Source organism: Oncorhynchus tshawytscha, linkage group LG15, assembly GCF_018296145.1.
Source record: "Oncorhynchus tshawytscha isolate Ot180627B linkage group LG15, Otsh_v2.0, whole genome shotgun sequence".
In the NCBI taxonomy this organism is placed as follows: Eukaryota; Metazoa; Chordata; class Actinopteri; order Salmoniformes; family Salmonidae; genus Oncorhynchus; species Oncorhynchus tshawytscha.
Genome location: NC_056443.1, coordinates 28,121,754 through 28,140,074, shown reverse-complemented (window position 1 = coordinate 28,140,074; position 18,321 = coordinate 28,121,754). Strand labels below are relative to the sequence as shown.

Sequence of the window (18,321 nt, the reverse complement as noted above, 5' to 3'; positions counted from 1 at the left end):
TAAAAAAAAATCTAGAAAAATCTAGGACAAAACACACATCACGACAAGAGAGAGACACCACAACACTACATAAAGAGAGACCTAAGACAACAACATAGCATGGTAGCAACACATGAAAACACAGAATGGTAGCAACATGACAACAACATGTTAGCAACATGCAGCAGCACAACATGGTAGCAGCACAAAACATGGTACAAACACTATTGGGCACAGACAAAGGGCATGAAGGTATAGCCAAAAAAACATCACGTGAAACAGCCACAAATGTCAGTAAGCGTGTCCATGATTGAGTCTTTGAATGAAGAGATGGAGATAAAATGGTCCAGTGTGAGTGTTTGTTGCAGCTCGTTCCAGTCGCTAGCTGCAGTGAACTGAAAAGAGGAGTACTCAGGGATGCTTTGATGACCTTTAACAGAATGTCAAAATAGATTTTAGATTTTTCAAAGTAGCCACCCTTTGCCTAGATGACATCTTTGCACACTCTTGGCATTCTCTCAACCAGCTTCACCTGGAATGCATTTCCAACACTCTTGAAGGAGTTCCCACATATGCTGAGCACTTGTTGGCTGCTTTTCCATCACTCTTTTATTTATTTGACCTTTATTTATCTAGGCAAGTCAGTTAAGAACAAATTCTTATTTTCAATGACAGCCTAGGAACAGTGGGTTAACTGCCTGTTCAGGGGCAGAACAACATATTTGTACCTTGTCAGCTCGGGGTTTGGACTTGCAACCTTCCGGTTACTAGCCCAACGCTCTAACCAATAGGCTACCCTGCTAACTCATCCCAAACCATCTCATTTGGGTTGTGGTCAGTTGGTTGTGGAGGCCAGGTTATCTGATGCAGCACTCCATAACTTTCCTTCTTGGTCAAATATCCCCTATACTAGCTTGGAGGTGTGTTGGGTCATTGACCTGTTGAAAAACAGATGATAGTCCCACTAAGAGCAAACCAGATGGGATGGCATATCGCTGCAGAATGCTGTGGTGGCCATGCTGGTTAACTGTTGCTTGAATTCTAAATACATCACAGACAGTGTCACCATCAAAGCTCCCCCACACCATCACACCTCCTCCATGATTCACGGTGGGAACCACACATGTTCACCTACTCTGTGTCTCATCACAGAGTCTGATCCATCAGACCAAAGGACAGATTTCCACCAGTCTAATGTCCAATGCTCGTGTTTCTTGACTCAAGCAAATCTCTTCTTGTTATTGGTGTCCTTTTGTAGTGGTTTCTTTGCAGAATTTCGACCATGAAGGCCTGATTGATGCAGTCTCCTCTGAACAGTTGATGTTGAGATGTGTCTGTTGCTAGAAGTCTGTGAAGCATTTATTTCTGAGGCTGGTTACTCTAATGTACTTATCCTTTGCAACAGAGGTACCTCTGGGTCTTGTCCTGGAAATTCATACTGAGAGAGACTTTGTTATTTCTTCAAACAATCATCTTTATTTAATATCAATTAATTATTGCAATAATGAGACTAGTCAACCCCACAGTCTTGACTGTTGGCCTGAGTAGCCTAACCTTTATACAAATGCAGAGTTCTTTATAAGGCTGATCTAAGAATGTTTAGTCATGGTTGGTTCCACCCCTTCCATGCAGATTGGGGCAACATAAGCCACTCTGGGTTCATCCTGTTTTTATCTGCACGGGGGTGTTGTCTTACCCCCACCCTGGCTTAGTTTCCCAGATGCAAGGATTATTTTGAGACGATGAGGGATTGTTCTACTCCTAAGATATCTCTAGTAAAATCTTTTCTATGTAATGCAGTCTTTAACTCATTTGTCAGCTCAAGCCATCTCTAATAACCATATGCCCAGATTAGCTGCAGGGAACTAGAGAGGAGACCGTAAAAACAGCATTAGTAGGTCAGAAATGTCTTACTATTAGTTAAATATTAATTGTTAACCATTCATATCAAATAAATCAGGTAAGTACGGAATTTTTCTCTCACAGTCTTCCTTTCCTGTGGCGTTCCTCGTGAGAGACAGTTTCATCATAGCGCTTGATTGTTTTTGCGACTGCACTTGAAGAAACTTTCAAAGTTCTTGAAATTTTCCGTATAGACTGGCCTTCCGTTCTTAAGGTAATGATGGACTGTCATTTCTCTTTGCTTATTTAAGCTGCTCTTGCCATAATATGGACTTGGGTCTTTTACCAAATAGGGCTAATCTTCTGTATACCACCGGTACCTTGTCACAACACAACTGATTGGCTCAAACGCATTTCAAAGAAAGAGATTCCACAAACTTTTAACAAGGCACACTTGTGGGGGTCATAGAGTAAAACAAACACCGCTCTAGCTCTGGCAACATTCACCGCAGATGCGGAAGTGTGACACTGGCGGTTTTTGCTGGCAATTGTTTTTGTAACTTAAATGTACACACCGGTGCATCAATTGACTTTCGGGGGTTTTAAAATAATTTCAGTGAACCCTGAGATTTCAGCTGGTCCATTTTTGTTGCTGACTTTGCAGTATCTCTGCACTGTCTTGATAGGATAGAAGAAATTGGAGCCTGTGCTTGGACTGGGAATCTTTCTAACACGACTCTAAAAGCACTACTTTCAGGGGACAGTGTTTGGGCTTGTGTGTCTAGGAGCCTGCGTGTGGTCAATGTGGTTTGCGTGTGTGTGTGTGTGTGTGTGTGTCTGTGTGTGTGTGTGTGTGTTTGTGTGTGTGTGTGTGTGTGTGTGTGTGTGTGTGTGTGTGTGTGTGTGTGTGTGTGTGTGTGTGTGTGTGTGTGTGTGTGTGTGTGTGTGTGTGTGTGTGTGTGTGTGTGTGTGTGTGTGTGTGTGTGTGTGTGTGTGTGTGTGTGTGTGTGTGTGTGTGTATGTGTATGCGTTAAGAGCTCTGGGACAAGAGCCCACTCTCTTGCTGTCTCTTCACCCTGTGTCAAAGAGGTGTTTTCATATAGCGGTTTCACAGTGTGCCACCTTTCCAGCATCTATCCGATGACAGCAATCATCATGGTCTATGTACCTATCAGAAGAAGCTGCAGGAAGAAAATACACCCGAAGACAGCTTAACACACTATCCAGAGTTTTAACACCTAATACTTTACATTATGAATGGAGACACCCAGGACAATGTAGACACTTTTTATAATCAAGTCTGTCAGGAATTTGCATTAGTCTGTAGGCGTCTAGTTTATCCCTTGTTTTATTCCCTTCATCCTGCAACTTGAGATCTCCCAGAGTGCCATTGTGAATAATTGAGTTTGCTAAACTATGTGTCATATTCACACAAACAAACGCCACACTTCTTTTAATGTCTACGGTTAGTCCTTTGAAAATTCTAGGCATATAGACCTTGAGATGCTAAATTCGACGTGAAGGGAGTGAAGTGCATTTTGAATTGTAAAGCAGTGTAAACTATCATGGACACATTTTCTTTCCAAGAAAAGCTAGACAGCATCAGTATTCAAAGACTAGTGTGTTATATATTTATTCACATTCAAAGTCCCTGATGCATTGTTGGGCGTAGTCTTTGTCAAACCTATCAATATAAAACTAAGCAGTAGGCCTTTGTATGCATAACTTCTCTTTCCCACATTCATGTGGGGTCTATGATTGCTAGCACAGCATACAGAAGGTAAACATCAGCTGACAATACTAAATCCAATTGTTTCTATCGCCTTCCCCCTTTCCCTGTAGGTGGTATACAAGAATAACGACTTCAAGCTAGAACTCTCCCGGCTGGCCATCGAGCGGGACCCTAAGATCAGCCTGAACGGAGATCTTGTTTTCCGTTGTGAGGACGTGGCCGCCCTGGACCCCGTCACCTTTGAGTCCCCAGAGTCCTTCATCGCCCTGCCCAAGTGGAACACCAAGAAAACAGGCTCCATCTCCTTCGACTTCCGCACCACAGAACCCAGCGGGCTGCTCCTGTTTAGCCACGGGCGCACCCAGGGTCCTAAAGAGCAGAAACCAGGTCGTGACATGAAGTCAGACTACTTCGCCATGGAGCTGTTGGATGGGTTTCTCTACCTGCTAATGGACATGGGATCTGGGAGTATCAAGCTGAAGACCAGTAATAAGAAGGTGAACGACGGGGAGTGGTGCCATGTGGACTTCCAGAGGGAAGGGAGGAAAGGTGAGGATATGAACATCTATAAAGCAATACGTCAGTACTTTTCTACGTTACGACATATTCATGTACAAGCTAGGAAGCCATTGTAACTACTCTTATGTTGCGGAGATGTACACATAAATACAGACTATGTACTGTATACCAGTGGAAGATTCTGAAGGGAGGACAGCTCATAATAATGGCTGAAACGGAGCAAATGAAATGCCATCAAACACATGTAGACCATATGTTTGATGAATTTGATACCATTCCACTTATTCCGCTCCAGCCCGTCCTCCCCAATTAAGGTGCCACCAACCTCCTGTGATGTATACTCATTCTCCGTCATCCACCTGTTCTATTTCTTATCTTCCTGTCCTTCAGTCCTGTCTAAAAGCTGTTCCACACACCTTTCCACCCCTTCTGCCTGCCTCTCTCTGTCCTGTCTAAAAGCTGTTCTACACACCTCTCAGCCATCTCTGCCTGCCTCTCTCTCTGTCCTGTCTAAAAGCTGTTCTACACACCTCTCAGCCATCTCTGTCTGCCTCTCTCTCTGTCCTGTCTTAAAGCTGTTCTACACACCTCTCAGCCATCTCTGTCTGCCTCTCTCTCAGTCCTGTCTTAAAGCTGTTCCACACACCTTTCCACCCCTTCTGCCTGCCTCTCTCAGTCCTGTCTAAAAGCTGTTCTACACACCTCTCAGCCCTCTCGGCCTGCCTCTCTCTCTGTCCTGTCTTAAAGCTGTTCTACACACCTCTCAGCCCTCTCTGCCTGCCTCTCTCTCTGTCCTGTCTTAAAGCTGTTCTACACACCTCTCAGCCATCTCTGTCTGCCTCTCTCTCTGTCCTGTCTTAAAGCTGTTCTACACACCTCTCAGCCATCTCTGCCTGCCTCTCTCTCTGTCCTGTCTTAAAGCTGTTCTACACACCTCTCAGCCCTCTCGGCCTGCCTCTCTCTCTGTCCTGTCTTAAAGCTGTTCTACACACCTCTCAGCCATCTCTGTCTGCCTCTCTCTCTGTCCTGTCTTAAAGCTGTTCTACACACCTCTCAGCCATCTCTGTCTGCCTCTCTCTCTGTCCTGTCTTAAAGCTGTTCTACACACCTCTCAGCCCTCTCGGCCTGCCTCTCTCTCTGTCCTGTCTTAAAGCTGTTCTACACACCTCTCAGCCCTCTCGGCCTGCCTCTCTCTCTGTCCTGTCTTAAAGCTGTTCTACACACCTCTCAGCCCTCTCGGCCTGCCTCTCTCTCTGTCCTGTCTTAAAGCTGTTCTACACACCTCTCAGCCATCTCTGCCTGCCTCTCTCTCTGTCCTGTCTTAAAGCTGTTCTACACACCTCTCAGCCATCTCTGCCTGCCTCTCTCTCTGTCCTGTCTTAAAGCTGTTCTACACACCTCTCAGCCCTCTCGGTCTGCCTCTCTCTCTGTCCTGTCTTAAAGCTGTTCTACACACGTCTCAGCCATCTCTGCCTGCCTCTCTCTCTGTCCTGTCTTAAAGCTGTTCTACACACCTCTCAGCCCTCTCGGTCTGCCTCTCTCTCTGTCCTGTCTTAAAGCTGTTCTACACACCTCTCAGCCCTCTCGGTCTGCCTCTCTCTCTGTCCTGTCTAAAAGCTGTTCCACACACCTTTCCACCCCTTCTGCCTGCCTCTCTCAGTCCTGTCTAAAAGCTGTTCTACACACCTCTCAGCCCTCTCGGCCTGCCTCTCTCTCTGTCCTGTCTTAAAGCTGTTCTACACACCTCTCAGCCCTCTCGGCCTGCCTCTCTCTCTGTCCTGTCTTAAAGCTGTTCTACACACCTCTCAGACATCTCTGCCTGCCTCTCTCTCTGTCCTGTCTTAAAGCTGTTCTACACACCTCTCAGCCATCTCTGCCTGCCTCTCTCTCTGTCCTGTCTTAAAGCTGTTCTACACACCTCTCAGCCCTCTCGGTCTGCCTCTCTCTCTGTCCTGTCTTAAAGCTGTTCTACACACCTCTCAGCCATCTCTGCCTGCCTCTCTCTCTCTGTCCTGTCTTAAAGCTGTTCTACACACCTCTCAGCCCTCTCGGTCTGCCTCTCTCTCTGTCCTGTCTTAAAGCTGTTCTACACACCTCTCAGCCATCTCTGCCTGCCTCTCTCTCTGTCCTGTCTTAAAGCTGTTCTACACACCTCTCAGCCCTCTCGGTCTGCCTCTCTCTCTGTCCTGTCTTAAAGCTGTTCTACACACCTCTCAGCCCTCTCGGTCTGCCTCTCTCTCTGTCCTGTCTTAAAGCTGTTCTACACACCTCTCAGCCCTCTCTGCCTGCCTCTCTCTCTGTCCTGTCTTAAAGCTGTTCTACACACCTCTCAGCCATCTCTGCCTGCCTCTCTCTGTCCTGTCTTAAAGCTGTTCTACACACCTCTCAGCCATCTCGGCCTGCCTCTCTCTCTGTCCTGTCTTAAAGCTGTTCTACACACCTCTCAGCCCTCTCTGCCTGCCTCTCTCTCTGTCCTGTCTTAAAGCTGTTCTACACACCTCTCAGCCATCTCTGCCTGCCTCTCTCTCTGTCCTGTCTTAAAGCTGTTCTACACACCTCTCAGCCATCTCTGTCTGCCTCTCTCTCTGTCCTGTCTTAAAGCTGTTCTACACACCTCTCAGCCCTCTCGGTCTGCCTCTCTCTCTGTCCTGTCTTAAAGCTGTTCTACACACCTCTCAGCCCTCTCTGCCTGCCTCTCTCTCTGTCCTGTCTTAAAGCTGTTCTACACACCTCTCAGCCATCTCTGTCTGCCTCTCTCTCTGTCCTGTCTTAAAGCTGTTCTACACACCTCTCAGCCCTCTCGGCCTGCCTCTCTCTCGTGCTGTCATATCCATGTCTTATCTCCTAGTATTGTCCCCTGAGGGATGTGCATGATGCACGTAGGCACTTATGTTTTTGTGTGTTTGTGCATGTGTGTGTGTACGTGTCTGCGTTCTTGCGTGTGTGTGAGAGAGAGTGTGTGGGAAGCCTCCTCATACATCCTAACTAATCCCCATATTGGGATGCTCCTATAGGGAGTCTCTCTGATCACACTCCTGTCCTTCCTGTTGGAGAGTTTTCATTGACAATTTAGAGTGAGTGGTAAATCACAGCCAAGAGGAGCCCAGGTCTCATCTACTCTCAACCGTGCTGTATACACCTGGGTCATTTCCCCTCCAGCCAATCGATTACAGCCTCAAGACAAACACACAAGAACATATAAAAGCACTCAACACATACACTTAAACACACACACAAAGTCGCATGCAATAAATAACGCTTACAGACAAACACACAAGATACCAACACGTAAACTCACTAACACACATTACCTTGCCTGATGCTTCATTTGCACTCACACACACACACAAACACACACACACTTGACATCATGTATACACCCCCTTATCTTTCCTCTCTCCTCCTCCACCTCCTACTCCTCCTCCACTCCCAGGTTCCATCTCAGTGAACAGCCGCAGTATCCCCTTCAACTCCAACGAGGGCAGTGAGATCCTAGACCTGGACAGTGACATGTTCCTGGGGGGTCTCCCAGAGACCCGCTCTGACCTGGTGCTGCCCCCCGAGGTCTGGACCGCCCTGCTCAATTACGGCTACGTGGGCTGCGTCCGGGACCTCTTCATCGACGGCAAGAGCCGCGACGTGCGCCGCCTGGCCGAGATCCAGAGCTCCCCGGGCGTCAGCAGCTTCTGCACCCGCGAGCTTCAGAAGAGGTGTAGCAGCACCCCCTGTGGGAACGGAGGCCTGTGTAAAGAGGGATGGAACCGCTACATCTGCGACTGCACCGGCACCGGCTACCTGGGCAGCAACTGTGAAATTGGTGAGGAGTGGCTGGGAAACGGGGAGGAGTGGCTGGGAAACGGGAAGGAGTGGCTGGGAAACGGGAAGGAGTGGCTGGGAAACGGGGAGGAGTGGCTGGGAATCGGGGAGGAGTGGCTGGGAAACGGGGAGGAACAGGGCAGTGGGGAATAGGTGGTGATGAAACAGGATGGGGCAATTTGGTGGCAGCGGTGGGATCCGTGGGGAGACGATGTCAGAAGTGGGATCCGTCATTGGGTTTCATGCTTACAAGCGAGCTAACCGGAGTCATAATAGGCTTAGATGATGAGACTATATTGACTTACCCTGGTGCCTATCTAAAGCATCCACCAGCTGCAGTGTGCTAAAAGGAGCTATGCACTTGGGGATGGGTGGCATTTGGTCCTGCGTTGGCTTGGCAGGGATGGGGAGCTAGCTGACTGAACTGGTGGGAGGCTGATGGAGGCTTGTGGAGCTCGGTAGAGCGACGATGCTTACTGTCACCATCTGGGCTTGTCACATACATCCAGGTGGTGTGAGGCTGCTCTCTCTGTCTGCCTGTGCGGGGGTGACACAACGTGCTAGCGGCTACGTATGTCTGATCCATTCTAATTAGCTGTAGGCTGCCGGCTGTGTCGTAGCACTAAAGGAGAACATGTAACATCTCCTTCGAGACCCAGTGGTGCGACGTAAAAACACATTGAAGTATTATCTTTACTTTACTAATTATAGTTTTCACAAGTTTTACTTTTACTTCATTCCGAAAGAAAAGAATCGACTTTTTACTCCATACATTTTCCCCGACACCCAAAAGTACTCGTTACATTTCTAATTCTCAGCAGGAAGGAAAATGGTCCAATTACACACTTATCAAGAGAACACATGGTCGTGCCTCCTGGTTCTGGTCTGGCAGACTCGCTAAACACAAATGCTTGGTTTCTAAATGATGTCTAAATGTTGGAGTTGTGCCCCTGGGTGTCAGTCAATTCAACTAAATAATCGGTTTTGCTTCAAATTAAGGAATTAAAATGATTTAGATCATTTACATTTACTTTTGATATTTAAGTATATTTAAAACCAAATACTTTTAGTAGTATCTGACTGAGTGACTTTCACTTTTACGTGAGTCATTTTCTATTAAGGTATCTTTACTTTTCCTCAAGTCAGACAATTGGCTACTTTTTCCACCGCTAGAAGTGAATGTACAACTCACAGATGCTGTGTTGTAGGCGTATCAATGGTAACAAGAGTCTGGATTGAAACCAAGGCAGTGAAGGACTGAACATCATCAAATGAATGGTCAGTTTGTACCAGTTTTGTTAGTTACTGATGTGCTGTGTTTTTGTGGTGCTTCCCTGCCCTCTAGTGTGTTTATCGGGTACTGCAAGTGTATGAAAAAGAGTTACACAATATTGTGCTTTGTTGTCACTTGTCTGACCAGGGTGGTCTAACTCAATATTAGTGTTCAAGTAGTGGGACTTGATCTTCAATAATACAGTGAGATTGGAAACTAACTGTTTGAGTCGGCCGTTTTATTCAACAGCAAGTAGCTGTTTGCCAAAAGGCGATATGCTTTGTGTTAAAGTGGATTTCAGTGGTCTGACAAGTAGTATCATATAGCATTTGGTTTGTGCTCCAAACCATATTCATCCAAAATAAAAAGGGAAGTCCCCAGTCATGGAGAATCAGCCCACGGCAACATGTGTTTACCCACATACAGAGAGACCTCCTTAGGCAACCTGTCAATCATCTCTTCGGAAGGGATCTACGTAAAGTCAGCTGCAGGGGTTTTGCTGTTCGTGTCTATGATGTTATCTACGTCATATCTTCTGTTGGTTGTATTAGAGGGAAAGGGGAGATACCTAGTCAGTTGTAAAAGGGGGGAGAACAGTAGGTTAAATGGAGAACAGTAGGTTCTCCTTGTTCAGGAGCAAAACGACAGATTTTTAGCTCAGCGATTTGATCCAGCAAACCTTTGGTTACCGGCCCAACTCTCCTTCCCGCCAGGCTACCTGCCACTCTTAGTGTTGTTATAACACTTCACTTTACTACTGTCCTCTAGTCAAAGAAAAGACACGTTGCTCACCTTGGAAGACCTTTCTGCACTGGGTGTCAATGTACGTACTGGGAAAACTACAATATCAGATCTGTAATCTCTGGTTCTCTTGTTAAACGTCATGACGTGTCACTTCATAATGTATGTGCCTGTCTGTCTGAACCTGTATCTGCGTCTGCTCATGTGTGCATGCTTCTACATTCCTCTCCATACCCCTGCCCCCTGACAGAGGCGACGGTGCTGAGCTACGACAGCAGCATGTACCTGAAGATCCTCATCCCAGGCACCATGCACACCGAGGCAGAGGACGTGGCGCTGCGGTTCATGTCCCAGAGGGCCTACGGCCTCCTCATGGCCACCACCTCCAAAGAGTCTGCCGACACCCTGCGGCTAGAGCTGGACGGTGGCAGGGTCAAGCTGACCGTCAACCTAGGTAGCCCATGACAACCCCACCATGACAACCTCTGGTTTTCTCTTAACCCCTTCCGTCAAGCTCCATGTCCACCCCGTAAACCTGAGCCTTTGTCTGTCACTGCAAGCCCGCCTCCTGTCTCTGCTTCCCTGGTTACACCTGTAGCCTCTCTGCTCTGTTTCTCCCCTGGTCCCTATGGAGATATCTCTAGCTAAAGGAACATAAAGGGGTTTGGTTGTTCAGACAGTCTGCCAGTAGAGGGTGCTATAGAGAATGGTAAAGTCAGGGGCCTCCTGGGTGGCGCAGTGGTTAAGGGCGCTGTACTATCAGAGACTCTGGGTTCGCGCCCAGGCTCTGTCGTAACCGGCCGCGACCGGGAGGTCCGTGGGGCGACTCACAATTGGCCTAGCGTCGTCCGGGTTAGGGAGGGCTTGGCCGATAGGGATGACCTTGTCTCATCACGCACCAGCAACTCCTGTGGCGGGCCGGGCACAGTGCGCGCTAACCAAGGTTGCCAGGTGCACGGTGTTTCCTCTGACACATTGGTGCGGCTGGCTTCCGGGTTGGATGCGCGCTGTGTTAAGAAGCAGTGCGGCTTGGTTGGGTTGTGTATCGGAGGACGCATGACTTTCAAACTTCGTCTCTCCCGAGCCAGTACGGGAGTTGTAGCGATGAGACAAGATCGTAGCTACTAAAAAAAAAAAATTGGATACCACGAAATTGGGGAGAAAAAGGGGTAAAATAAATAAATAAATACATTTTTAAAAAGAGAATGGTAAAGTCAGAGACATTATTGTCCATATATACACTAACATCTTTCTAAATTAGTACAAAAAAAGAAAGACTGGAATGCAGTAATATATTGATATATTTTAAAACAATGATATGGAATAAGAAAACAGAAACATATTATTCTACAGCGCTAAGCCTTAAAGGGATACTATCTACTTCCCCAGAGTCATGTGAACTCGTCAATACCATTTGTATGTCTCTGCGTCCAGTATGAAGGAAATTACAGATAGTTTTGTGAGCAAAAGCTAACTAGCCTGAGTGTAATGACTGGAAGTCTATGGGCATCTCTACATGCTAGCAGATACCATAGACTTCCAGTCATTTCACCAACGCTAATTAGCAGTTGCGCTAGAGCTAGTTAGCAGCTTCCTTCAAACTGAAGACATAAAATGGTATCCATGATTCATCTGACTCTGGAGAAGTAGATAAATGGCTTCATTGCCAACATCCAGAAGTTTGGACTCCTGGCAGACTGTTGTGACCTAAGGCAGTGATGGTGCCACCCCTTTATCTTCCATCTTTTAAAGGGAGAGGGCAGGAGCCGGGGAGAAACGGGGCCCAGGTGCACCCTGGGATACAGGAGTGTGGGCCACCAACTTAGTGACAGGAGGTGGGGGTGGAGAGGATGGTTCCTCCAATAATGCCATAGCATATTCATCTATCTCTATCTTACCCTTCTCCCTCCCTTTCAATCTCTCTCTCTCTCTCTCTCTCTCTCTCTCTCTCTCTCTTTCACTCTCTACTTTCTCTCTGACTCTGTTCATTTCACTGCCGCCCTCTGGCTCGCTCTCTCTCTCGCTCTCGCTCTGGCTCTCTCTCTCTCTGGCTCTCTCTCTCTCTGGCTCTCTTTCTCTCTCTGGCTCTCTTTCTCTCTCTGGCTCTCTCTCTCTCTCTGGCTCTCTCTCTCTTTTGCTCTCTCTGGCTCTCTCTCTCTCTCTCTCTGGCTCTCTCTCTCTGGCTCTCTCTCTCTCTCTTTCTCTTTCTCTCTCTCATCTCCCTCTCTCTCATCTCTCTCATCTCTCTCTCTCATCTCTCACCTGGCCAAGGCTCAGAAGATGGAACTTTTCATTCCTTCAATGGCCTGTATGTCTGCGGCCCTTGGATCAAACAGTCAGAGAGACCGGCTCAGAGCCCAGTGTTGTCCCACAGCTACACACAGCTACACCCACAAATCCACAAACACACACATGCACGCACACACACACACACACAGTCGGAGGTCCTGTGCTGACAATACTGCCCAGCCCTGCGAGCCTCAGCACCCACACACATACCCACATCAGCCTTGGCCCAGAACAATCACCCCCCCCCCCAAACACATTGCTAATGAAGCTAAATGCTAATCCATAGTGCTAATGTGTCCAAATGAACCAGATATTGGTTTACCTCTTCCTATTAGCTGTCTCCCTAATGTATCCAAAACCCCACAATGCCCAGAGGTGTCAAATCCACATCAACATTTCTATTCATAGCTCATTTGGAGGAAATTAATTGGAGGGGGAATCATGATAGAATCAGAGGATGCTCTTGGAGATATGTGTTATTGCTTACCATTATGATAGGCCTAATTAAAGATGAGTTAATTGATCAATATCAAACGGTGTACAGGGACACTGCACTGATAATGTTGACTTGTGATCAGGGATGATGACACCTCATGATCAGATTATCAATCTACAATTAGATGGTTTTAAATCAATCATTGTGCGTTCTGTGACTAAGACACAGCTGCTTAAATTACAACAATGCTCTAATACTTGCCATGAAATCACATTAGTTAACATACTGTACACCTCACTCTCACAAGCTGTGGACAATTTTGTCATAGAGGAATGGATGATCACATTCATATCTGCAGTCGCAATCCTCCCCCCTATAACAGTGAGCCTGGTTCCTGGCTGTTTGAGTCATCTATTCTGTAGCGGTTGACAGCTCGAGACCACTCCTCAGCCTCAGCCACACGCACACACAGCCTGTCGCCACCAGAGGGCACAAGAGACCACTAACTCAATAACAGTGCTCGGCCATTTTACAATTTCTATCAGAGGACGTGCGTTTCAGAGGAATCTGTGTAGACTAAAGACGAGTGAAAAACAGTTATTGAGAGCATATTCTAGCATAGCTCTTAGTATACCCATATGTAGAAGTGTGCGCTTGACTTACTGTGGCTGGGGTGTGCAGATCACCCTTTCCCAATATTGCTGCTGTTGGTTTCCACACCCGAGGGGCTACAAAAGGCAAGCTGTTTCTATCCCACAACCACAAAGCCATGGAGCTGTTGTTTGCACATGGTTAAGCCCTTTCTGATAAAAGCTACTCGAGGGAATAGGAATAATGACATGCTTTCCCTGACTCTCTAAATGACCTCGACTAACCTGTACCCCAGCACATTGACTCGGTACCGGTGCCCCTTAGATGTAGCCTTGTTATTGTTATGTACATTTATTGTGATACTTTTTGATTGATTCAGATATTTACTTATTTTTTTATTTAGTTTATTTAGGAAATATTTTCTTAACTCTATTTACTAAGCATTTCAAGGTAAGGTCTACACTTGTATTCGGCACATTTAACAAATGAAATTAGACTGGATTTATATGCAGCTTGAAATGACATGCTTGTGACAAATAATGGTGAACGGTCCATGTCACATGTACTGCAGTTCTGTCAAAGACAAGTATAAGAATGAGTCTTATTATCTGTGAGATTAGATCCTTCGTTTTCTATGTTCAATCGCATACGTCCTACGTGTAGCTTTTCTAACCTGGATGTATTTATTATTTTGTCTATCAAACGGGTCGTCCATCACAAGGTAACAATAATCTCATGATTGTATAATGTACATTCATCATCCTCAACCTATTGAATGGGCATTGTCCCCTTGCCATAAAGTGGGCCTACAGTGATATATATATATATATATATATATATATATATATATAGAGAGAGAGAGAGAGAGCTTCATTGTATCAAGGATTGAGTGAATAGCTTGCCTTCTGTAGTGCATTGGGACTGGGTGGCTTTTGAAGGGTGGATGGTGGGAGGGGTGGATGGTGGGAGGGGTGGATGGTGAGGGGATGATGACTGAGGTGTGGGAAAGGGTGATCCTGACTCGTAGCTCTGTCCCCGGATGGTGGCCCCTAGCTAAATGCTTGGTTGTCTGCAGAATGTACCTTGAAGGATGTAAAATGTTATTGTCTCTCGCTCTCTCTCTCTCTCTCTCTCTCTCTCTCTCTCTTTTATTCTTCTTTCTCTCCTCTCTCTTTTTTTGATTTGATCTCACCATCTCGCTCTCTCTCCCACCAGATTGTATCAGGATAGACTGTAACCTCAGTAAGTGGTTCTATGCATTTTTATGACTATATCTATATTTTTCTGCTGATTGTATCAACAGTCTCCTGTTCAATGTGTCCCTTATAAATGTTTTTGCCGTAATGCATTCAAGTCAATCAATCCAATCGCTTTTATTTTGTGATGCCCTTTTTACACCAGCCCTTTTATAAACAAGCTATCTCTCTTTGTCATCTTTGCCATTTTTTAAAATCTATCCTCTTTGGTAATACTATACTCTATCTTATCATCCTATGCTATTTATTCTGCCTCTGAGACCCACACTAGGATTTTCCATTTTCATTTCATGATAGAATTTTCTTATAAATCCCCTCTTATTTCCTTCCTTCTTTTCTTCATTCTGTCTATTATTTCCCCCCTTTTTGTCCTTTTGACTGTTCATTTCCTTCTATTCCACCCTGCTCATTTCATTAATATGGTCGTTCCATGAAATGAGTGCCTCCCTTTGATATTTGAAGTAGGTCTTGTGCACAAATATAGAACGTTAAAAGCCTGTTATATTAAATGAAGTGCCTTTTAATATAGACCACATGGAAAATTACATAAATATGATTTTTTTTATTTGAATAACTGCTTGCTAAAGTGGCTTCTAGGAAAATGTTAACCCGTTTAACCCCAAGTTTTAACCATCATTCTAAAGCCCCAATTATTTTATTGCGTTGACAAACTCCTTTCAGAAGACTGTTCTTTATTTAATATGTTTAATTATTCATTTTAAGGTCAAAAGACCCTTTCCCTCATGTTAAGCTCAACCCTGTTATTTGAACTGAATTCTCGTTTTAATATGGTTAAACTAACCCTTTTTGGATATATATATATATTTTTAAGAAACATTGAACATCCAATAGCCAAATCGTAGTGTAAAAGCACTCTACTCTTTTTGGACATTTTCTAGTGTTTGTGGTGGAAAACTGAGTGGGTTGAGTATAACATTTCAACCCTGTCACCCACGACAATTTAACTATTTAAATGTTTTTGTGAAGCTTGCATTCAATTGCCCCTCCCTGTTGCACACAACAAGCCTATTTTCCCCCTGTCACAAGGGGATTTATGGATGACTTAAGATGAAGTCATCAACCCTGTTACGGTCAACCCTGTTATGGTCAACCCTGTTACAGTCAATCCTGTTACTTTATTTGGTGCTTAATAGGCACTTATTATAGTGCCTATTACCTCTTGAGATGGGAAATGTAGTTTTTTATTAATTTGAATATGTGCAATTCATGACCGAATGTTTAAAATGATGTGAAATCAAAGATTTTATTTCCCCACCAAGTTGCGCTACTCAAAAGACATCTATTGCTGGAACGACCCGATGGCTTTGTAGGCATTTCCCTTTCCAATCTACACACTTTCACTTTCTCTGCCCACATACTCACACACTGGTGAATTCCCCCCTACTATTGGGTGTTCATTTAAGTCAAATGAACAGGGCTGTTTAGTTGATTTGTTTTATGTGTGCTGGTGTTGGAATGCATCATGTGAAATCACTACGTAATGTGAAATTACTGCCCTCAATACTGTAAGACATTGGATAAGAGCTTCTGCTAAATGTCTCAAATTGAAATGTGACAACGTAGACTCCATTGAGGGCCCCCTAGAGTAGACAGACATACAGCGTTCATGGAAACAAACAAAAGTATTTCAACGTATGCTGAGAGAACGACAGCAAACTGTCTCTGTTAACATGTCAACAGACAAGGTAAGTGCAGGCCCCGCTATGACTAAGGAGAAACCTGCTGTGTGTGTGTGTGTGTGTGTGTGTGTGTCTGTCATTGAGTGCACAAATGTATACTTTTTTTAAAGTGCCAGTATCTATATGTATCTATATTTGTATGTGCTACAAGCATTCCACATACGCAGCAATATACAGTGCCTTCAGCAAATATTCACATTTTGTTGTGTTACAAAGTGGGATTACAATGGATCTAATTGTAATTGTTTGTCAACGATCTACACAAAATACTCTCCATTCCGTAATTCTTTTATCCTGAAAAACTCCCCAATACTTAACGATTACAAGCATACCCATAACATGATGCAGCCAGCACTATGCTTGAGAATATGGAGAGTTGTATTGGATTTGCCCCAAACATAACACTTTGTATTCAGGAATAAAAGTTAATTGTTTTGCCACATTTCTTTGCAGTATGACTCTAGTACATGATGCATGTTTTGCATTATGCTTAGCTTTAAAAATGTAACAAGTACATTTGGGTGTCAGGGAAAATGTGTAAAAAGTCTATAGTTTTCCTTAGGAATGTAGTGAAGTAAAAGTAAAAGTTTTTAAAAAATTGAATAGTAAATTAAAGTACAGATACCCTCAAAAATGAGTTAAGTAGTACTTTAAAGTATTTTTACTTAAGTACTTTACACCACTGCTGAGCGGATTCCTTCCTCTCCAGCAACTGAGTTAAGATGGATGCATGTATCTTTACAGTGACTGGTTGTGTTGATACACCGTCCACAGTGTAATTAATAACTTCACCATGCTCAAAGGGATATTCAATGTCTGCTTTAAAAAAATACACCTACTCTACCAATAGGTGGCCTTCTTTGAAAGGCATTGGAAAACCTCCCTGGTCTTTGTGGTTGAATCTGTGTTTAAAAGGCACTGCTGGACTGAGGGATCTGACAGATAACTGTATGTGTGGAGTACAGAAATGAGTTAGTCAATCAAAAATCATGTTAAACACTCATTTTGAACACAGGGTGAGTTCATGCAACTTATTATGTGACTTCTTAAGCATTTTTTTACTCCTGAACTTAAATACGCTTGCCATAACTAAGGGATTGAATACTTATTGAGTCAATACATTTCAGCTTTAGATTTTTTATTAATGTGTAAAAAAAATATTAAAAAAATTCTAAAAACAATATTCAGGCCAGTGACAAAGAAAATCACAATTGAATTCAGGTTGTAACAACAAAATGTGTAAAAGTCAAGGGGAGTGAATACTTCCTGAAGGCCCTGTATTCATGCCATCTCCACCAGCATACTGAAAGAGTCATAAGATGATGGAACAGCCTCCTTCTCTCTATTGCTGCTGGCATGACTCACTTTGAAATAATGGGACGGTTTGAACAGAACATACTACAACCAAGCCAACACTAGATGTCATGATAACACGTGGACAAGTCTTTCTCTGGAAAAGAGAAGGATTTATGAGGGTTATGTTTCTCCAGCAGAGGGCGCACACACAGACATCTCTCGATCAACAAGTGAATGGTCTATTCTCCATTTCATTGTGTTTCTGAGTGGTAGTACAGTAGTTTGAGGGAATTCTCCTGGTTATTTACCCTCAGACGACGAAAGAAGTGGATTAGCCTGTGGAAACCCAACTTGTTCTTACTTAGCTCTACTTATCATAGATCTGCTATAGATTTACACAGACAGCCCAATTATTATCTTTAACCCAATTATTGGCAAAAACGCTGATCTAACTGGTCAAAAGACCAAATAATGAGAAAAAAAAAATCTGAATTGGGCTGCATATGTAAACGCAGCCCCTCAAATTCAAATCTGGACCTCGAAGCCAGTTTCACTGCTTATTTCAATTCTTCCCCTCTAATCTGGGACTGATTTAGACCTGGGATATCAGATGGGTGCATTATTATCAGGTAGAACAGAAAAGCAGCAGTAGTCCGGACCTCGCAGGGTAACATTTGAATACCCCTGATTTAGCCTATATGCCAATATCTCCTTCTTCCCTTAGTTATATCCAGTAGCCCACTGATAGGCTGCATCCCAAAAGCCACCGTGTTCCCTATACAGCACTTTTGACGAGAACTCTAAATGGAATTTGGTGGCATTTAGGATTAAATCTAATTGTATTGGTCGCA

The 18,321-nt window shown here is 44.5% G+C and overlaps 1 protein-coding gene across 1 annotated transcript in view; it reads left to right on the top strand.

The window, feature by feature from the left end:
* The window catches only part of LOC112214891 (neurexin-2-like), a 1,125,107-nt gene that overhangs the window by 582,491 nt on the left and 524,295 nt on the right, over positions 1-18,321 (top strand). The window contains 4 exon segments of the mRNA XM_042298402.1: positions 3,664-4,102; positions 7,506-7,889; positions 10,153-10,356; positions 14,434-14,460. Of these exon segments, the coding sequence (XP_042154336.1) occupies positions 3,664-4,102; positions 7,506-7,889; positions 10,153-10,356; positions 14,434-14,460 (1,054 nt within the window).